General features: G+C 54.6%; 1 protein-coding gene across 3 annotated transcripts; it reads left to right on the top strand.

Annotated features, from left to right (window-relative positions):
- Positions 1-12,807, top strand: HRH2 (histamine receptor H2). 3 transcript variants are annotated; one of them, XM_057411897.1, is made up of 5 exons: positions 1-163; positions 5,625-7,149; positions 9,831-9,991; positions 10,560-10,721; positions 12,559-12,807. In XM_057411897.1, exons 2-3 carry the CDS (start codon positions 6,047-6,049, stop codon positions 9,868-9,870), a joined length of 1,143 nt encoding a protein of 380 aa, XP_057267880.1. In that variant the 5' UTR covers positions 1-163; positions 5,625-6,046; the 3' UTR covers positions 9,871-9,991; positions 10,560-10,721; positions 12,559-12,807. The 3 variants fall into 3 exon arrangements, with proteins under 3 accessions (XP_057267880.1, XP_057267881.1, XP_057267882.1); XM_057411899.1 differs by lacking the exon at positions 9,831-9,991 and having other exon boundaries at positions 2-163; XM_057411898.1 differs by lacking the exons at positions 10,560-10,721; positions 12,559-12,807 and having other exon boundaries at positions 9,831-10,101.
- Positions 12,808-21,736: the final 8,929 nt, after the last annotated feature.

The raw sequence follows: 21,736 nt of genomic DNA, 5'->3' as shown, positions 1-21,736 counted from the left end.
GGAGGGAGGGAGGGAGGAGAGGAGAGGGAGGGAGGCAGCATCCCGCAGCACACGCTTCTGCCTTCACAAACTGAGCCGCACGCACCGGGGGAAAGTTGGAGGCAACGCAGCCACCGAGGGCTTCCACGAGCTCAGGGTGGTGAGAAAGCAGCATCTCTCCCAGGTAAAGCTTTTGCCTTACTTTTCACTTGGTTGTTACACTGGTAAATCACTTTCTAGTTGAGATCTCAGCGGGGTTGGTGGGTCCTCGCTGAGGCTGGGGTGTGCAGTGGGATAGCCGGGTCAGAGCAAGAGGGTGTTGCTCATTGGACCCTTGCGCTATCATCATCCTGCTGTGCCTGGAGCAGAGGTCAGGTTGGGGACTTTCGCTGGCTGCTGCTGCTGGGACCTCTGAAGCAGAGAGCACCAGGGTCAGAGGGAGGACACGGGTGGAGTGTGTCCAGGCCCTGCCCTGTCTAAGCATCCGTCAGTGTGCAGCATCTCTGCCCAAGCAGCCTTCCCACGAGGTTCACTGCTAAGACAACTTCTTGCACCGAGCTGCCGGAACCCCTTTCTCTGGGCACCCCAGCCCCTCCATCCAGCCCTGCACACCCTGGCAGATGGTGGGAATCTGCCGGAGCAGGGGTTGCCCTGTCCATGGGCAAAGCTGGCTCTGTGGTACAGGGTATTCCTGGGGCAGGGTACCCGCAAGCTGGGCTGTAACACGGCCACAGCAGGGTGGATAGTCCCCAGGGGTGTGCAGTGCTCACCATCCCCTGACCAGAATAAGCTTCAGCAGAGGCTGAACTCCGGGACTTCTGCTGGGAACTTGTGCAGCTCCAAGCACGCCCATGAGCCCAGCACCTCTGTTTTCAGTTCTTATCTTTTCCAGGCACCCTCCAAGTGCTCTCTGCAGATTAAACTTCCAAAATGCTGACTGCTCCGCTGGTTTCTACATACCCCTTCAGATTCTCTGCTTTCGAGGGCCCCAAACTCCCTCTTACCCACTGTCCTGGGGAGCCCTTTTTCTCCTGGGGAGAAGGATGGAGGGCTGGTGACTGTGTTGGAAATTGTGTCCTGCCTCCCCCAGCCCCTCTGCTCATGCTAGAGACAGTAATTGGTGCTATGTATCAGTCAGGGTTCAGGCTGGGATGGGGCAGGCAGAGCACCAGGCTCCAGTGGAAACCAAGGAACAGGGAGAAAAGTGGGGATGCAGCCAGGCAGGATCCCACTGTCTTCCCCCCAGTCCCAGAGGTGTAGAAAGGTTGCAAAAGGGGTCTGCAAATACGAGACTGCAATTGTCTGTGTGTACCTGTACGATCACAGGGTAAACTCTGTCTACAGACATGAATGAGGGCACAGGGCACCTTGAATGTGTGAGCACCCAGGAGCAGCACATCCAACAGCCTTGCCCCAGGGAGTGGAGGGGAGATGAGCAATTGCAAGGAAGATATGGAAACAAGGGAGCAAAAGCCTTCAGCAAGTGCAAGGACAGAGGCATGCTGAAGGATGCTATGGGGTGCAGCACCACATGGGAGGCATGGGGAGGAGCACAGCCCCTCCAGAAAGGCTGTTCATAAGTAGAAACAACCCCACAACCTCACCAAAGCCCTCCACAGACAGCAGAGCAAGCTAGTTACTACATCACTCTCACGTTTGTCCCCTCTCACATTGCCTTCAAGCCCCAACTCTAGCAAATTCAGTCTTGTCCCATTGTGAGGCAGAGGATCAAGACTGCCCTTTGCCAGGGTTCCTGCAGCTCCCAGCCCTACCCGCTCCCCACCATTGAACCCCAAAGATCCTCTTTCAGACCAGGAGAAATCCCACCCCAGCTGCCTATCTCAGCCTTGCCTGAAGTACATCTTGCAGCGTGCCCGGATGGTTAATCTCAGGAAGCACTTGGATATAATTTTGGAAAGGGCCATGATGCTCTGCTGCGAGCTCTGCAGGGCCAGGGAATGTGCTTCTCTCCTAAGTGACTTCTGTGAGCTCTTTGCTCGAAAGGAAGCTAAAGCAGGAGGCAAAGAAACATTTCAGGTCTGCCTGAGAGCAGAACCATCCTGGACAGGCTTCGTGCAGAGCCTCTGCTGAACCCACAACCATTGCTCTTGGTTCCCTTTTGGGAAGCAGGAAATGCTTTCCAAAGACAGGCTGCCACATTCAGACGCTCGCCGAATGCTCCTTTCTGCCTATGTACCATGCTGATGTACCTAGGCTTTTAACAGATTTTAAACAAACCTATTTATTATAGAACCAGAACTAGAAGCGCATGAATGGAGAGCAGCACATGTACTACCTGCGCTGCCGGAGCGGGTGCTGCATCCCATTAGTCTTGCAAAAATGCACAAAGGGCTGAAATAAACAATGCTGAAGGAAAGGATGCTGAAAGACGGGGAGGAGGAATAAAAGGCTAAAATGCAACAGAAACATCCCATGGATAAATCACAGCCCCCTCCCCAGAAGAGATAATTGCCATTTCAAAAGGGAACACAGTGGATCAAATGTAACATGGGCTGCAACAGAGCAGAAAATGTCTATTCAGGCAGGAGAAGGCAGGAATTACTATGAGAGTTATAAGGAGGCTAATGGGGAGACAATAGTACATTAAAATGGGAAGATCATCAATGCTCTGAAGAAGGCTATTAACAGAGTTCTTTAAAAATCAGCCTAAAGAGAAATTTTATTTAATGGTTTTCATTGGTGATCTTGGCTCAGAAAATGGGAGTTTCTCTAAGAAAGTGCATTGGTGGGAAATCTGGGAGAAGTTTTGAACAGGACAAGGGACTAAGTACTATAGGAGAAGAACCAGAGGATCCAAACAGCGACAGAAACACAATGGACTGGCATGAGTTCACATGCTTAGGGACTAACAGCAAAAATTGCTACTCTAAGCAGCTGAAAACACCATAGGAAAACTATCTGGCTTTTAGGGGACCCCAGGATAACTGCAACAAAACAAATGCAACCTGACAAGTCCTCACAGCAGAGATAGCATCCATCACAGCACCAGTGCCACGGGAAAAAGCACTGGAAGATGACCCAGAAGCAATGCCCTGCTCTGGTCCCCCAGTGTCAGGAGGGTGATTCTGACCCAGGAACAGGTCCCAGCTGTGATAATGAGGGTAATCAGGTAAATGTAAAGGCTGCCTAGTGAGACAGGGCTGGAAGGATATCATTTATTCAGGCTATTGCTAGAAATCCTGCTATGGGAAACAGCTGGTCCACTCATACATCAAGGAGGAAATGAACTTGCTCTGCCAAAATGCAACAGGAGCAGAGGACACAGGACCTGGAATTAAAGGTGGTGACCTGAGCAGAAAACCAGAGGCAGATGTGGAGTCTGAGAGGGCTGATGCTCCAGGAGAGAGCCCCAAGCTAAGTGCATTGCTGCAGGGACTGTGCACTGAGGTCAGTGGGCTGAGCCACAGCCCCTGTCTACACCAGCCCTCCAGCCTACAAAGCCATGTCCAGAGGCTGTGATCATTCAGGGGAATGTTTCCATGAGATAATTTGCCCGAGGGACACAGGAAAGTGTCTCACACCCCCGCCACAGTTTGGGTTGCAACATCCCACATCTGAGCTGGCAGGTCATGCCCTGTCCCATGGAGAAGCAAACTCCCAAGGGTTTGCAGGCAGCAGAGCCCTGAAGCCCACATGTGCGCCCTGACAGCCAGTCCTCTGCAGGGATGGGGACACCTCTGTCCCCTTCATTTAGGAATCACTGCTCCCTTCCTTCCACAGCTCAGCCCAGTGGCTCTATGTCTCACTCGGGAATGCTTTTTACTCCCTGACTTGAATGGGAGCAGTGACCATTCCTTGCCCTCAGCTAATTAGAAAAAGCAGTAAGAAAGCTGTTTCTGGCCAGGTGTGTGGCACAGGGCTGCCCCATGGCACTCCCTGCACCATGGCAGTGCCAAGTGTGCCGATGCATTCAGAGCTGGGACCCACCAGCAGAGCCCGGGCTGAGCCCTGGCATGTGAGCTGCGAGAGCCCATGTGAGCTGCGAGAGCTGGTGGCAGGAGCAGGTTGTTGATGTGTGGTGAAGCAGCCACGTAGGAGGCTGTGATCCACCCACAGCATTTTCTAAGTGTGCTACTCCCCCTATAATTTATCCTGCCATTTCCACATGTTGGGAGCAACGAAAAAACATCCCTTTCACTTGGAAATACCGTTCTCCAAGAACAACCTGTTCTCAGCGTTGCCGTCAGTGGGCAGGCAGCGCTCAGCTTGTTCCACACTGCTTTTGTGCAACGAACAAAGAGCTTTCCATGGCAAGAGCCTGCGCTGCAGCAGGAGGTGAGGAACCACTCCGCGTGCTGCCGCCGCAGCTGAAAGTATCACAGCCCTCTCCCAACAGCTTTTATCCCAGCACCCAAATTCAGAGGACCCCCTGGCTGGCAATGAATTTGCTCTGCTCAGCAGAACACTTCCCATGGGGCAATTCATGAACTGTCATTCACTTTCAGCTCCTTTAGAATCAGCAGGGCTGCAGGTATCATCTTTAGTCTCACAGGTCCTCTCTCCACCACATGGCTCCTGGCAGTTGGTGGTTATTTACTCATGCAGTCTCCCTGGTATACTCTCTCCCTTGGCCCCCATGCCTTTAACCTTGAATCAAAGACATACATCACCTGAAGAGTATTTCAGCCTGTTCCACATCCTTATCTTGTTCTTGCAAGGTGAGTTTGACTTTAAAATCTCACCCTGCCCTCTGCCAAGACTGGACCTATTCTTTCTTCTGTTTGCTCCACCACTGTAGCTTGTTGCACTCTGTAAGGAATCAGTTCCACCTTCCTGCACAAGCCTGTGCACCACCAGGGAGGGCTTCACCACCGCTCCATGGGCTATGGGAGCCTGGGGAGTGGGGTTCTGCATCACCCATGAGGACCAGCACATCTCTCCCCCACCAGCACAGCAGGGAGAGTGAGGAAGACCCATCCCCTTGACTAGGAGATCACAGCTGCAGCACAGGCAGCTCCATGGGTGTCCCAGCACAAGCAGTTGGACTCCTCAGCCTACTCCCAGCCCCTATCCCTCTTGTCACTTCAGCTGCAGGGAACAGGACCTATGAAGCTGTTGGAGCCCTTTCCAGCCACCTCCTTCCCAGGACATCGCACCACTGACAGATGGGTTCCTTTTACCTGCAGGGACCTGAGGAGAGTGAGGATTTCCTCTCTGGGCTGCAGGAGCCAGCACAGTTGCTGATGGTAGGGACCAGCACAAGGCATGGACTTCTGCAAAGTGCAGATGCAAAAGCAAAGTTTAGCAAGGCTTACAGCCACACTTCAGAAATTACACAGTTGTGACTAATTTTGCTAGATTGCATAATAAAAGCACACTGCTTTCTCAGGAAAACTCTTTCCTTATCCTCCCAGTCCTCATTTTTGTCATAAGCTCGTAGAATCTTGGTGCCTCTAGAATCCCTGCCCTTCCCTCAGCATCCCTACTTCATGCGGGCACCCCCAGGGTTGGGGGGATGCAGCTGCAGAGACATGAGTGCCTGGCTGCCAAAGGACTTTCTAATACAGGTTTAAGTAGGCTGAAGCATCCAAGGGAGGTGCAGGCATCCCATTTCCAGAGGGGTTTGAGGGACAGCTCAAATAACCTTCACCCGCTGCAGCTCTGTGTTGATGCTTTCTTTGCAGGTTGTCCTCAGGAAGTGGCAAAGCTCTGTCCCAGCTGGAGCACTGCAGACCGCTGTCACCAACCAAACATGCAGAGCGCATGAGACCCCTTGGTTGCTCAGAGGAAAGGAGAAGGCAGCAGAAGAAAAGGGAGCAGTTGAGACCCACCAGCAGCTGCCATGGGGGATTGGCTCCAACACTGACCTCGCAGATGGGGCCAACAAGCATAAGCAAGTCACAGGGCCACATCTTTCCCTGGGTCATGTCACTCTTAGCATGCAAGGAGCAACACTAAATGTGTGAATTGACTCTGCAATGTTCTACAAGGTCACTGTAGGTCCAAGGTCACTTTGGAAAGGGCTCTAGAGCTGCCTTGTAGAGGCTCACACCAAGAAGCTTTGGAGCCAGTGAGAGCAGGACTGCTCCATCCATGCAACTGCACTATGGATCCTTGTTACAACCATACAAGCTCTCAAAAAAGGATGGACTTCCCCCTGCAGCTGCTGGTCGGATCCTGCCTCACCATCCTCATCGTGATCACTCTCTGCGGTAACATCATCGTCTGCCTGGCCGTCACCCTGGACCGTCGGCTCCGCAGCCTGACGAACTGTATCATCGTCTCCTTGGCCATCACTGACCTGCTGCTGGGCCTCCTGGTGCTGCCATTCTCTGCCTTTTATGAGCTCACCAAAGACTGGCCCTTCGGCAGCACCTTGTGCAACGTCTACACCAGCCTGGACGTCATGCTGTGCACAGCTTCCATCCTCAACCTCTTCATGATCAGCCTGGACCGCTACTTTGCTGTCACCACCCCACTCCGCTACAGCCAGCTCGTCACTCCCTCCCGGGTAGCTGTGAGCTTGGCTGTTATTTGGACCGTTTCACTGATGGTTTCCTTCCTACCCATTCACCTGGGCTGGAACACCAATGGCACAGCAGTCCAAAACACAGTCCCCAACTGCAACAGGGAGTGCACACTGGAGGTGAACCCTGTGTATGGGCTAGTGGACTCGCTGCTCACCTTCTACATCCCCCTGGTCATTATGTGCATCACCTATTACCGGATATTCAAGATAGCAAGGGAGCAAGCCAAGAGGATAAACCACACGTGGTGCTGCAGCAGCAACACCCACATGCCGCCCATGGTGAGGGAGCACAAAGCCACCGTGACACTAGCGGTGGTGATGGGAGCCTTCATCGTGTGTTGGTTCCCCTATTTCACAGTGTTCACATACCGGGGGATGTGGGGGGACAGTATGGTGAAAGGCACACCCATGTCCATTGTCCTCTGGCTGGGCTACGCCAACTCGGCCTTGAACCCCATCCTCTATGGGACACTCAACAGGGATTTCCGGGTGGCTTACCAGCACTTGCTGCACTGCTGGAGGACTGGGGGCCCCAGGAGCTCTGGCCTGCCTCCCCCCCAAAAGGCCCATTCCAGGGGCAGGAACTGCAGTCAGAGCCAGGGCAAGCAGGAGGGCAAACCCCTGAAACTGGAGATGAGGAATGGGAAGGGGGTCTTGCTGACCGATGGAGCCCTCAAGAGGTAAGAGCCTTCTCACGTGCGGGTCTTTGATGGTAGGTCCATTCCCAGAGAGGAAGGCAGAGGTGGGGACCCCACGTTGCCCATGAACTTTTAAGCAACAAGCTGATGCCCCAGAAGGAAAACCCTTGCCCAGGCAACTCTTGCTCTTTGCAAGTCACTCAGAAATTCATCTGAACATCATCATTCAGCACATCCCTCCATGCTGGCAGCACAGCTCCAGTACTCCAGCTTCACATGTGGCTGGCTAGTCTTGCAATCGTCACCCATTCACAAGGAACACAAAACGTCCCTGGGTTTGTTGGGTAATGGGGACAGTTTTGCCATCAGAATTAGCTGTACAGAATGGGGACAGCCATTAGCTGCATCTGCTCCCAAAAACTGGACATGTCCCACTCTCTGCTGGTAGGCAGCCAGCAAAGCCTGGGCACACAGCAGAGCTTGGGAAAGTGACCGCCTGTCACAGAGGACCAACAGGGTGTTAGCCATAGGGCACAGTCAGGCTGCAAGTCCCTGCAGGAGCCAAGATCTGGGTCTTCAGCTCCCTGCTGAGCAGCTCAGCAGTCCCCTTCCCAGGCAACCCACACACCCTTAGCATTTCGGCTGTCAGTTTGCATCAGCAGCAAATTTGGCCAACAGCAAGCTCCATTCCCATCTCTGGAAAGGGACAGAAACAGCCAGAATTAGGTTGGCAAATGATCTAAGAAATACAAATACCCACATAAAGTTAGAGCCAAAAATTCCCACAACATCATCCCAAGCATGTCACAGGGGTCAGGATCCGCAAGGCGGGTAAGCTCTGTGCCAGGCGGTGGCACCAGTTCCCTCCATGGGCACCCATGTCCCCCTGGGGCTGAGCCACCCACACACCACCTTGCTCAGGAGCATTCACCCATCTGAGCATAAGGAGCACAGAGGAGCCTGCCATCTGCCACAGTGCAAACTGCTGCTCCCAAGACTTTAATCGAACTCTGAGGCAGCTCCTGATAAGCAGCCCTGAAACTTTCCATCCATTGATAAGGAGCCCTTTGGCTCCCTGTACCCCGTATACCAACAAAGGAGCCGTGCTCATGCTCTCCTGCAGCACATGCTCTTGATCCTGTCCCAGAAACATAGTCTCAAGCCACCAAAAGGAGAACATAGGGAGGTGAACCAAAGGGCAGAGCCATCCAAAAGGCTCAGCCGACATCATGCCTCCCCTGGGGCTCGGATGTACTTTGCCCAGGGCAGATGGGCAGCTTGAGACAGGGGAGTCTGCACCAGGAGACACGGAGGGATGGATGAGTGTGAACAAATACAATAACACAGCTTCTGCAGCTGCCTTTTCAGTTTCTGAGAAACTAATAAAGGGTGCAAAGGTTTAGCATTTGGTAAACGTGGTAGCAGGTTATATATAAAACATATGGAGAGCACGTGCCTGGCATGGTAGAGGTACTTCTGCAGACAGAGACAAAGGAGGAGCTGTGCTGTCTACTTACACAGAAGCGCAGCTCCTGGGCAAACCAGGAGCTCATCACTGCTGCTCTGCAGCCAGCCAGGGAGAGCTGCAATGGGGAATGGGGCGGTGGGACTTCCCTACACAGCGGAGAGGGACAAGAGAAGAGAAACATCAGTGACTTCTTAAAGATCTGCCTTATCACAGAGGGAGAATATGAGACAGAAGGAAAGAAAAGGGGAAGAAAACAGGTTTCTTCTTCCCCAGGCAGAGGTCAGGGTCATTTCCTCCAGGCTTTCCCAGTTAGACAAGGTCCCTGGTTCCCTGGCTCCCCACAGGGCCTGATCCTGCTACAAGACTTGCATTCAAAGCCCATGCTGAGCTCAGCAGCAGCCAGGGGACCTCTGTCCTCTAGCTCTGAGCATGCAGGTGCCTGGCACCAACAGAGCAAAACCCCCAGGGCAGAGACCCAGCATGTGGCTCCAGCCTGTCCTCACCCTGTGAGTGAAGCTCCCCCACTGCTCAGCTCAGCCCCTATGTGCCTCCCAGCTGGATTTGCTCCCAGGGGTGCAGGAGGCTGGAGGGATGATGGTGAGCAGCAGCCGGAACCACAGCGGTGAAGATACCTGAGAGATAGGGACCACGGGGAAGTGAGAGAGGAAGACTCAAGCACGGGGATGTTTTTTGACTGTTCTAAATCCAGAGATCTCCTTCCTGTCCCCAGCATTGCTGCTGTGGTTTCTGCTCGCAATAGATAAGAGTTGCTTGAGCACTGAATGATCAGTTATTGCTTTTAATTTCTCTACTTCTCTCCTTAACCTGCTCACTTGTGCAGAACTGATGCACCAAGGATCACATGGGGCCCCTTCCAAATCTTTTTTCCATAGTCATATATACAAACATCTGCTGTTGGCAGATGATTTGGATCAGCTAATACCACAGAAGACAGGTGGGCACAGGATTTACCTGTACACCAAAAGCCTGGCAGCCAGTTTCATCCCAAGCACAAAACAAGCTGGTTCCTCTCTCCCCTTTCCTTCTGCGCAGTCTTCCCAGTCATCTGCTCTGGATGTGTTAACAGAAAAAGATGAAAATGAATCACTCCACAGACTCATGACCCCCCAAATAAGAAGGGCCAGAGTTAAGAAGAGCTCTGCTCAGAGCAGCTCCACAGGGTCATTCAGGGGAAAGCACAACCAGCAACATTTGAACCATTGCCCATAATAACGATGTTCTTTCCTGTTACGAGGCATAGAGAAAAGACCAGCAATCAGGAGTGGGAATACTGAAAAACTACAGTCAGTCTCAGGGGCATCAGGAGCAGGAACAGAGTGAGAGTCACCACTGCCTTGGAAATCAAAAGGCCACAGGAGCACCACAGCCATTAAGGGGCTGGAGGCATTTCCATGGGTAAGAACCAAGCAGGGGTGCAAGAGAAGACAGCTGCTCCTATCTCCCCACCAGGCACTAAAAAAGCAAGGCAATTCACTTCACACAAAACCAGTAAAGGGAAGCACTTCTTGCACCTCAGGAACCTGCTTCACTGCAGTGGGACCCGACTCTGAGGAGGATGCCGAGCACTGAGCAGGACTGCAGGTTGTGAGACCAGTCCCTGGGGTCCAGAGAGATTAAAAGCCTGAAGGAAGGAGCATGCAGCACAAGCAGGGAGGTATCGGGCAGAAAACACCAGAGCTGAGCAAGTGGCTCTGGATCACCCTCTTGCACATAATCAACTGTGCTCAGGGGCAGGACGGTGCCCACAGTGTATGGGCAGAGAGATGGCAGTTTCCACAGGGCAGGACCAGTGTCCCAGGTACAGGGTGCCTGCCCGCTGGCCTCGGAGGGGTCAGACACCAGGCAGGCAGTACCTGGCACTCCACAGAGCAAAGCCAGGCTCGACCAGGCTGGCACTGACCAACTGATCTCTTCATTTTCTCTCTTTTCTTTCTGTCCCCATGTACAATTTAACCCTTTCCAGTGCCAGAGCTCTCCCATGAGCCTTAGCCAGCCTCCTGCCCTGGGACCCACAGCTCCCAGCCTTCAACTCCTGGCTGCCCTCTTCCAAAGTCCCATGAGGTTGAAAGGACAACACTCAGTTTTCCTCAGGGAGCAACTCGACAACAGAGGCGAGGGCTGCAGGGTGAGTATGGGGCCGGGGTCACTGCATGCAAAGAAGGGGAAGGGGCAGCTCTCCCTGCTGTGGCACCCACTGCATTTTCCCTGATTCAGCCATCCCACTGCAATGGTACTTGACGCAGAGGGTGGTACCATCAGAGGTGCATCCTCACTCCTCATTCCAGCACCATTTGCTCCCCAAACCCAGCCACAAGCCCAGGGTAGGCGCACAGGGCTGTGGAGGTGTGGGCTCACACAGCCGCCCTGTGATGCTCCAGTAGATGCCTGCGTCCTGCCTGTCCCCCCACACGCTGCAGAGGCAGCTGTGTTCAGACCATGGATTTCCAGCACACTTCATTTTCATGCAAGCCTACATCGGCTCCACATAAATTGCAGCAGCTTTCATGGGGATGCTGGCAGAGCTCCCATGGTGAGGGGCTGATGCTGCTGCTGCTCTCTCCCAGCGGTGCTGGGCTGGAGGACATGGCTGCTATGGATGGAGATGCCTCTCAGCTCCAGAGAGCCACTTAGTGCAACTCTTCTCAGGGAAGAGCCAGGCAAGGTCACCCTGACCTCCATATTCTCTCCCTCCAGTGTTGCATGCTGATAACCTGGGCTCTCCTGTGTTGACTGTGCCTTGGAGGGAGAAAATACAGCCACTCACATGCTGGAAGCTAGGTACACTTGTCCTTGCTGCACACTGAGCACTTCCGACCTTATCCAAGGTCATGGTGATGGTGAGAGCTGGTGCTGCCTGCCTGCACGTGTAGATGGGGCTGCAGCAGGAGAGCACAGGGTCCCCTGCCCTGGGACACAGCATCAGCCCTCACGTCTCAGAGGTTCTCCCCATGAATCAACCTGGAAATGTCACCGCCCATCAATAGGAGAATCGGTGGCTTAGAAAGCAAGGAGCAGGGCAATGAGATCCCCAGGGCCCCATTAGGCCCTGCTGGGCTGCAAGTCCCACAGTGCCACATACCAAGGCACAAGCATCACTCAGCAGTGCAGTGGCTGCTCCCCAGGGTGGCATCAAGAGGGAGCAGTGTGAAACCACGAGCCTGGAGGGCACAACAGCTCATAGAGAACCTGCCAGGCGGCAGACACGGTGCTCACCCCCCCAGCAGCGTATACACAAGGCAGAGTCATCTCTATTTGCTGTCATTTCCCAACAGCAGGGGCGGAGGGGATGCCAATTCCAGCTCTTCTGCTTCATGCTTTCCCTCTCTGTGCCGCACATATGTTCCGAAACACATTTAGTTTCTGCGAGGCAAAGGCAAAATACCAGCCATCCCTGAGAGGCTGCTAATCTAATCAGCAGAGTAAAGCAAAGGCGGTCTGGGGGAGAGGTTTGCAGGAGATCTGAGGTCCCGGTGTGACCACAGATTTCCTCCCTGCACCACGGGGGTGGGGACAGGAAATGTCACCTTGCACAGGGCACCAGCCTGAAAAACTCCCCAACCCATCTACAGGGGCAGGGAAAGGGCCGTGAGGAAAGGAGCACCCAGGAGCACAGCACCACCAACCCCAGGACATTTACTTTTGCCAAGCTATTTGCAGAGGAAAAAAACCCACCACTTCTGGGTGGCCCAAGCAGATGACAAAGAAAGCCACAAAGCAAAGCGATGTCACTCAGAGGGATGCCATTCAGTGGGTCCTGGAGCCTGCTGAGCATTGCCCACATGTCAGCACTCAGCATATAACTGTGCTCCGAGAACATCCTCACAGCATCGCACCACAGTCCCTCCCAGGCACAGAGTTCTTAATGCAGCATCCCTTACGGTGGGGAGCAGGAAAGAGGAGAGCAGGGAGAAGGACACCTGCATCCTGCACAGCTATTGAATCCCCTCTCTGTTCCCTTGCAGGATCCCTGCTCTGGCAAACAACATTTGCCCTGTCCCCAAACACTGCTGAGGAGCCTTCACCTGCCCAAGGGGTTGTGTTTGAAGAGCCCTTGGAGGAGCTGCAGAAGAGCTTCTCTCCTGCCTCACTGAGGCCGTGACACCTCCAGTGTCAAGCCCCATGCCAGCAGGCAGTGGTGCCCAAGGAGCTGGGTCAGCAGCCAACACATATCCCCAGCAGGGCTGAGCTAGGAGTGCCCTCCACAGACCCCCAGGGCACAGGAGTGCGAAAGGGGATGTGGTCTGTGATCAAGGTCTTGGTGTCAGAGACACCAACCTAGGACGGAGAAGGGAAGCACAGACACTAGCTTCCCTGGTACCTTGTCCAAGGGACATACCCATCCCTCAGAAGGGCCAGAGGTCCTGGCAGAAGTGAGGATGATGTAGCAGGAGGGCTAGGCATGGTGAATGTCAGCAGCTGTGAGCGCTGGATGTCCTGCAGCACCTGTACTTGGGTAAGACTGCCTCCCACACTGGGGAGGTTTTGACATGATTGGTGCTATCCCTGCTCTCTATGACTACTTTACATGCGCTGTTCCAGCCCCACTTCAAGAAGAGTGTCCCTGGAGCCTCCTGGGAAACACTGAGCATCCAGGGTTTGTCCCTGGGCTCTAGCTTCCCCAGCAGGATCCAAACCAGGATGTTTCTGCACCGAGCCTGTGCAGAAGTAAGTAATGTTATAAAAATCTATTTAACACAGCAAGAAAATGAGAAAATTGATTTCTTTGGGCATGTTTTGACCTGGGAAGATCTTGTCCACCTATACCCTGCTGTGCCACATCCATCCCTCTGCTGGGATAGAGCCTGGACACGCACAGCACAAACTCCCAGGACACGGGTTGCAGCTGCTCCGGGAAGGGCTGGCACACACACACAGCACCTTGTCCTGTGGGACCAGTGAGAGCACCCACACACACACAAACCCCAGTCCCTGAGCTTGTAAGAAAGAGGCAGCCAGCAGCGAGGACTGGGTAGGACATGAACGAACAACGACGCATTGCTGTGCTGTAAGGAGCTTTTCTCCTGGACCGGATCCCCATCACCCCCAGAGCGCAGCGTGCTCGCTCCGCATCACACGGCATCCCCAGAGCGCAGCGGGGACAGGCAGAGCCGTGTTTGCAGGACGCCCCCGGGAAGGGAGGATGCTGAGCCGGGGGGGTGCAGGAGGGGCTCCCTGCACGGCGCCAGGCAGGAACGGTCCCTGCTCCCCGAGTGTCCTGACCCGAAGCCCCCCGCACCTCCCGGAGCGGCGCAGCCAGGGCCCGGCCGCAACCCCCGAGGAGCGGGGCTCTGAGCGGCGGCAGCGCAGGCTCGGAGCTCCCCCTGCTTGCTGCCGGGGACAAGCCTGCCCGCCCGGCCCGGACACGGCGGAGCGGAGCCCCGAAGCACCCCCGGCTGGGGCAGGGTTCCTCCCGAGCGCCACTGCGGTCCCGCTCTGCTCCCCGAGCCCCAGCAGCAACCACAGCGTTTGGTTTCAGCCTGAGCAGGGATGCCCGGCAGCAAGGGGATGCCGTGGCAGGACACATCCCCTCCCCAGTACCCCCCCATATGACCTCAGGACAGGTTGCTACGAGACCCCTGGGGAGAGGACCCCACCGCGGAAAGAGAAATCACCTCATCAGCACTTTCCATTGCAAAGAGGCAGGAAACAAGTCACTGCAGCAGAGCAGGCAGAGGACTCCTCTTCCCCAACCCAGCCAGACAGGAGCAGGCCTTGCATCGCCTGTAGCATCCACGTTTCACTCCAGCTCAGGGAGGAAGAACTGGCAAACACACTCCCAAACCCCTGCCACCTATGATAACAATTAGAGACTTACCTAATTGCAAAAATAATTGCAATTGAAGTGTTTAATTACCATACTAAGCAGGAAGAGCCGTTTCTGACTGTTCCAGTAGCATTCCTTATCCATCAAACAAGGTTTGGGGCTTGTTTGGGTGTTGGGGTTGGTTTTTTTTTTGATTATTAGATTGCAGCCGTGGGGGATAAAGAGATTTGCTAATTAGGGTCTTGGAGAACAGCTACCAATTCACAAACACTTGCTTTTAATTTCAATACTAATGAGGCTGGAAAGGGGAGAAATCCAAAATGCAGAACATCTGTGGAAGTTGCTGTCTGCTGTCAGTGTCCCCGAGCCCCTCATGGGGCTGGCAGAGGCCTGACACTACTCAGTGCATGCACCAGTCTGGAGGCCATGGGGCTGGGTTGGCTCAGTGCTAGCACAGGCAGGGTGAAGCTGCTGCTCCAGGTCGATGCTGTCACTGCAGCCACCGTACAAGCTAATCCCAGCATTGATCATCTGTCTGATCCCCCCAGGGACCATCAGCCACGGTGGCTTTCTCAGGGATGTGCTAATCCCCATCCTGGGGCAGCAGTTCCAGCCCCTGGGGGTGCAGCAGCAGGAACTTCTCCAGGTGACATTTGGTTTTGCTCTCCCTTAAACCAACAACAAAAGAGAATTAATTTTTCTCTCCAAGCAGCAGTTCTGGGAGGGAAGAGAAACTGCTTAGGAAGCTCCTACCCAACATCTGCTTTCTCAGATAGGAAATATCCCCCTGCTAGCAGTGGGAGCACATACAGGGACAGTTGCCAAGAGGATGGGAACATCCCATCCCCCTGTCCCTGCAGGGCACAACAGGAGCTCACACTGTCCTGATATACAAGATCCCATCCTCACCCTGCTCCACCAACGGCCCCAGGGACCCGCAGTGCCTGGCTGGCCTTCTCTCACCAAACCAGCTTTCCCGTCCTTGCTGCAACTGTGGGTAGGGTCCAAAAACATGCAGAGAGGAGACACAAGGAAGGGGAGAGGCACATTTAAGACAGGAGCAGCCGCAGGGCATCCAGGCATCCCTTCCCAGAGGAGCACAGCTGAGGAGCGGTGACTGCTGTGGGCTGGAGGCGAAGGAGGGTTTTATTTCTTTTAGACAAAAGGGAAACATCAGTAGAATGGGAAAAGTGTGTTGGTTGTTTTTTTTTTCAGACTGTCATGTGTTTAAACACAGAGCAGAGAGAAAGGCAGCTGACAGCCCTGAGCAGTCAAAATATGAGAAACTTTGTGTTAGAAAACTCAAGGTTTCATTTTTTGGGATAAAATTAGTTTTGGGGCCACTCACCCAACAGTTTTAGAGGAGGATCCAAGCCTCTGGAAAAGGTTTTGGGACCCATTGCCTCCCCCCAGGTATAAATCTTTCCATGCCAAACCACCTTGAAATCAAGGAGAAGCACTCCCTTCCAGCCTGAAGAAGATGACCATGAAGACAGCAACACATGGTGCCAAGGTGCCCTCCTGGCCTGGTCCAAGCCCTTCATTGTCACCACCCATGAATGTCAAGGCTGACCCTGGCCACTGTCAGATGGTGGCCATGGGACCAAGAGCATGGTCATGGCACTGGGATAGTGGCCACGAGACGGGAGAGGGGACAAAGCCACTAGAGGGCACAAGTATCATAGAAACATCTCCCACATCAAGGGACGTCCTGCTCCCCCAGGGCAGCAGTTCCAGAGGTCCCCAGAATCCCCCATCACCCCCATCTCCAAAAACGCCCACCCTTAGCTGAGGTCCTGCTGGCCCCAGGGCTCAGTGTCTCAACTGGGGCTGCACCTGGACACAGAGACGTGTCCAGAGAGCATCATCCCAGACAGCCGAAGCCCCACAGCCCTGGGTGGTGGCAGCCCACGCTGCATGGAGGCCATGCCTCCAGCATGGGACACCCACCCAGCACCAGCCTGACCCTGCACATCAGCCATCACCTTCTTACACCCAGAAAACAGACCCTCTCCCCACCAGCACCTCACCTTCTCCTGGTGGCCCAAGGCACATTGCACAGGGCTGGCTGCAGAGAGTAAGGTGCCCCTGACCAGGCAGTGAGATGCAGGTCCTGCAAAGGAGCACCTGGCCACCATCAAGAGCCATGTCCAACATCCTTCTGTCCTTCTCCTTTCTCCCCCAGAGCATCCTTCAGACAGGCGCTCCCATCCCTGTGCCTGCAGCCGTCACCACTTACATTATGCTCCACCACCAAACCAAACACCATTTGTCAGACACATGCCAGAGCCAGCTCTGCTGAAACAGATGCCCCTGTGTGTCCCACATCAAACATTGCAACATCCACCTTCCCGGTGTGCCACCATACGTATGTGCACACATTCATGCTGCCCCGTGGGGGTTTGCTGTCCACAGTGCAGATGCACTTGATCACAGGCCACCATCTCCCAGCCTATAGTCCTGCTCCCAGCCAAATGGGCACCCTGGGACTCCCTTGTGGGTGTCTGAGCTGCTGTCAGCACCGGGGCTGCCCTGTCACGTCCCAGCCACCATCCCCGGGCAGGGCTAGCAAGGTGCTGCCACCCCAGTAGTGTTTGCACAGCTTGGCTTCCGGCCTGATCTGCTCTCCCTGCTTCCAGCTCCCATTCCAACAACAGCAACAGATCTCCCTGTCAGCAGGAGCCCAGAGCCGCTGGAGGCAGAGGCAGCAATGCCCTCCAACCCCAGGCACACAGGGGCTGATGCTCATTATATGCAATACCAGCACTGATAATTAATTTCTCAGAGGATGAATTGCTCAGGAAAGCTCCAGAGCGAATGCTGTTCTTCCTACCACACACTCGTCTGGTCTACTTGGGTTTTAACAAACTCCGAGGAGAGGGAGAGGAAAGAGCATCTCCCAATGAACACCCTACCTGGGCTTAGGGTGTCTGCGGGGGGTCAGGATCTCTCCTGGGGCTGTTCCCTGGGGCCGTGCAGATGTAGGCAGAGCAAGAGGATGCACTGGCACTGCCTGTGTCCCAGCAGTCAGGAGACACCCAGCACCAGCTATAGTCATTGACCAACCCCCTTCCTGCAGCTCCGTATACCTGTGACTCAGCCCACATCATGGGGATCCCAATCTCCCTGTGGGACCTGCCCATCAGACCATTGGGATCTGCTCACCCGCCCACTCCCCAGGCACTGCCCACCATCCATGGGGTGAGTGAGGGATGCGGCTGTGGGGCCAGAAGCTCGTCCCCTCCAGCCCCATCTCCTACAGCAGCACACTGCACGTCTCCTCTGGGTGCTGGCAAAAGGCTGTGCTGGATGCAAATTCAGAGCGAGAAACCCCTGCAGACAGCACTATTATGCAGGGCTCTCCATCCCTTTTGCTTAATGGGAGGTATTTTTCTGTTTCATTTCCCTTACCCTCGGAGCTGAAACAGCCTTTCTGCAGCAAAATGCGCCAAGCCAAAGAAACCCTTCTCTCTTTCTAGCTCAGAAACTCTCCTCCCTTCCTCCTCCACCAGCAGAAATGCCCAGCCCACAGGCCACCCCCTCCTTGGTGTATGTCACATTGCCAGAGGGATGAATGGTCCCCATCCTGTGTCCTTGTGTTGGCACCACATCCTCGGGCTGCATTTGAGTCATTCATCCTCATTCCCCAGGCTGAGATGTGCATCCATCCTGTTCTGCAGGAGAGCCAGACCCCCAGAACCCCACAAGCACAGCAGCGGGGCCAGAGTCCCTTTCCCCAGGCAAGGACCCATGAGCAGGATGATGGGACTGATGTCTAGTGAGGATGCAGGGGAACACCTCGGGGACAACAGGACAGAGGTACCAAGGGGGCTGCGGGGTTTTGTTCTCTCCATGCAGGTATTTGCATACACCACAGAATACAAAGCATGCCCTCAGCTCACCTCCCCAGTCCCTCCCCAGCACGCTTCACTTGCTTGGCCTGCTTCAAGGCTGAGTTAAGTCCACCATTCTTTACTGGGTAATTAAGCTCTTAATTAACAGGCCGGTTTCCCCTCAGAGCCCTGCCAGCATCCCTTGGTCCCTCTGGCAGTCGCTCCCTGACAGGGCAGATTCTGTGGGGCTGGGGATGGCTCCCAGGCTTTTTTCCCACCCCCTCTGCACTCTTTCCCTGACATCCTGGCCCTTGGACACCATGACCCAGCCTGGAGGCAGAAGCCTGCTCTGAAAGTGGCAACGGGGCACAAGCGAAGCTGACACATGTCTGGGCTCAATGTGATACCCTGGAAGAGAGGGGCAAACAGGGGTGAGACGTTACAAACCTTTCCAACCTTGACCACTCTGTGATTTCCACCATGAGTGATGCTAAAGCCTGAAAACTCCAAGACCAGAAAACTTCCCAGTTCATAAAGGTTCTTTTTAAAAATCAGTATTCAAGATGTTTCTGCCTAAAGGAAAATATCTCTCAGTAACCTTTGCTACCAGCTGGTCCCCTCAGCCCTATTCCCCCTGCTCCGGGACTGAGCAGGGAAGGGAGGCAGCACTGCTGTGCCCCAAACCCAAGCTGGTCAAACCATAGGGGACAACACAGGGACCCTGCCCCAGGCTCCCCAGCACAGAGAACCACAGCAAACCAGCAGCGATGAGCCCCTGTCCTCAGTGATGTGGCAGGGGCTGCCCTGCAGCACTCCAGCTCCTGCGTGTTCATTACGCGTCTCCTTAACCATGAAGAGAGGGTGATCCTCCTGCCGGGGCAGAGCTGCTGTCCCATCCATCCCAGTGTGGCTGGGGATGTAGGAGGTTGGCACCAAGCAGTCCCCATCCTGCCGCCAGGCCAGGGTGGCTGGGTGGATAGGGAGAGGCAAGTTTGGCTTAATCCAAGTAGAAGCTAATTGTGTTTCATTGAGGTTTTATCTCTGCAACTGGCAACACGCTCCTCCAGGAGATTTAGTGGGAAGTTGTCTGGTCCCTGCCAAGAAGGCTGATTTTTATTTTTTTTTTTCCCCAGAAAGCATATTATGCATCAAAGTTGAAATTCAGATCCCTTTTCCTCCATTCCCAGAGCGTATTTATGAGGCTCCAGGTATTCCTTGGTGCGTTGTGGTTTGCAGGAAGCCCCCAGCCGCTCCAGAGCCCGGAACCAGCTCAAAGAGCTGCTCAACTTTTGTTGCTTTATGATTTTCCCATTTTTGCTAAAATTGTTGCTGGGTGAGTAGCTGGGGACCAGGGGTTGGCAGAGAAGCAGCTGCTGCCTGTGCATGGCTCCCAGGCTGGTGAACACCCCCAACAGCCCTCCCAGGGTTTTCCCACCTGGAGCTGCTTCTCTCCATCCCAGCTGCACTTTACACATCCCCCAGACCCCTAAGTCCCCTCATCCCCTAAACCAGCTGCAGCCTGGTGTCTGCTGTCACATCCTGGATGAGGTTGGCAGCAAATCCAGTGCTTTTCCCTACAGATGCTCTGGTTCTGCTCCCTTTGGGGGGGTTCAGCAGGTTTCAAGCGCAGCCACGTCAGAAGGTGAATCAGGCCAGCCTGGAACCTGCACCCCTGGGCAGGGATGGGCAAGGGGGGGGGCACCTGCAGGAGTGAAGAGGGGGCAAGGCAGGACTGGAGCCTTCTGGCAGCCAAACCCCTTGGGTTATGCACCCACCTGGTTTGCTGCAGGCAGATCAGGAGGGGGGGATATGGGGGGCTCCTTCTTCCCCCCTCTGAGATCCCATCTCAGTTCATCAGGACAGGCCCAGCATCTGCAGTGGCTGGAAAATCACACTCGGTTTCCAAAAGGGAATGTAAAGTGTAAATCTCTGTCTCTCAGACACCCATTTGTTCCTCTGCAGTGAGAAAAGTGGCAAAAGCTTTAATTTCCAAGCTGGGAGGGAGAGAGACAATGATCCATCAGCAGCAGAGGAGGAAAACAGCAATTCTGGGATTACACCAGCGGCCACCGAGATCTCTCCCTCCCTGGCAGAAACGCCGCAGGTTTCCCTGCCGGCCCCGCAGCTCTTACCTCCGCGCTGGGTTTGTGGGCAATTCGGAAGCCTTCATGGTGATGAGGATGGTTGTCGCAGGAGTGTTTGCCCGGAAGTGCTGGGCTGGAGGGGAGGCAGTGATCCCCCCCCTCCAGCTGGATTTCGCATGCAGAGCGGGCCGGCTGCAGCGCTCGGCTCTCCCCAGAGGTTCCCTTCATAAGAGGGAGTAAATTCCACTTATCTATCCAGGGGAGATTTGCATTTTAAATATCCCAACTCCAAATGTCACCCAGTTTGATCCCCTAAGCTGAACAAATGCAATGGAGCAGGGAGGGGGCCGGAGGCGGCTCGCTGCCATGGGCTGCCGGGAAGAAAGGAAAAACCCAAGGTTAAAAGCATGCACGGATGTTTAATTTGGGCTGAGGCTGAGGATGGGAGCAAACATAGCAGTGACCCTCCCTCCCTCTCTCTTCCAGCCTCTGTTGGGCAGGACACATGGGAACAGGTATCGGAGGTTTCAACCACTGAGGATTAGGGATTTCGTGTTTGAGATTTTGTTTACACAATAAGACTTCAGACTGCATGGAGTGTAGGTGGATTCTCCCTGATGCCTGCAGAGGGATTAGTGCCTATAAGGCAGCCAGAATGAGCTAAAAATTGGAGAGATCAAAGTGCAGAAAGAGGAATCCCACATTCTCGGTGATGGGAGCAAAGAGGCCAGTGGTCGAGCCGGAGACAATTGTGAAGCTGGCCTCGGGGAGCGTAGGGAAAGGCACGGAGCGTCCCTCACCCTGCAGCCACAGGGATACCAGGAGGCACCTCAGGGAGCAGACGAATACCGGGTGTTTTCAGTCCTCTCCTTGGGGCTTCAAAACCTCTCCTAGCCCACAAGAGAGGTTTGACCGCAGTCCTTCCCGAGGTCCCCACTGCCATGGGACCATCTTGGCACAGCAGAAGAGGGGTGTCCAGCCTGGACCCATCACTGCAGCGCTGGGGCACAGAAGGAACCTCAGCGCCATGCCCTGCAGGGAGGGGGCCACCTACCACGTCCCCCATAGCCCTCATGACACACAAGGAGGGGACATGCTTGCCTGGACCCGGGAGGCTCTGCCAAAGCCCTGGACCCACAGCGCCCAGCCAGTTCTCCTGCCTGCCTCCACTGCCCAGCCTAGTAAATGAGCCTTCTCTTCTTATTAAAGCCATGAGCTGATCCAATTAAAGCAGAGCACCAACCCTCATCCCCAGAAGGCAAATGCTAGGAATGTTTAAGGCATGAAGTTTTCTTGTCCCCAGTGCCTCATTAGCCATTCCAGCACCCTGCACACAGGGCATTGCCCCCTGCCAGCTCCCTGCCATAAGCAGTAGCTGCCTGCAGGTGGGGACAGGTAAATTCACCCAGGGTTCGAGGAAGATGTATCAGCCAGCCCTGCACAACTGCATCTTCACTCC

The sequence above is a fragment of the Pezoporus wallicus genome, unplaced genomic scaffold (assembly GCF_028554395.1).
Source record: "Pezoporus wallicus isolate ANWC-B61680 ecotype Strahan unplaced genomic scaffold, APGP_CSIRO_Pwel_v1 contig_6354, whole genome shotgun sequence".
NCBI classification, from domain to species: domain Eukaryota; kingdom Metazoa; phylum Chordata; class Aves; order Psittaciformes; family Psittacidae; genus Pezoporus; species Pezoporus wallicus.
This window is presented reverse-complemented; position numbering and strand designations above follow the sequence as displayed.

Coding starts and splice junctions, on each gene's coding strand:
- HRH2 (XM_057411897.1), top strand. CDS start 6,047: ATGGATCCTTGTTACAACCATACAAGCTCTCAAAAAAGGATGGACTTC. Junction 7,150..9,830: donor ACCGATGGAGCCCTCAAGAG/GTAAGAGCCTTC, acceptor TCCTGTTACGAG/GCATAGAGAAAAGACCAGCA.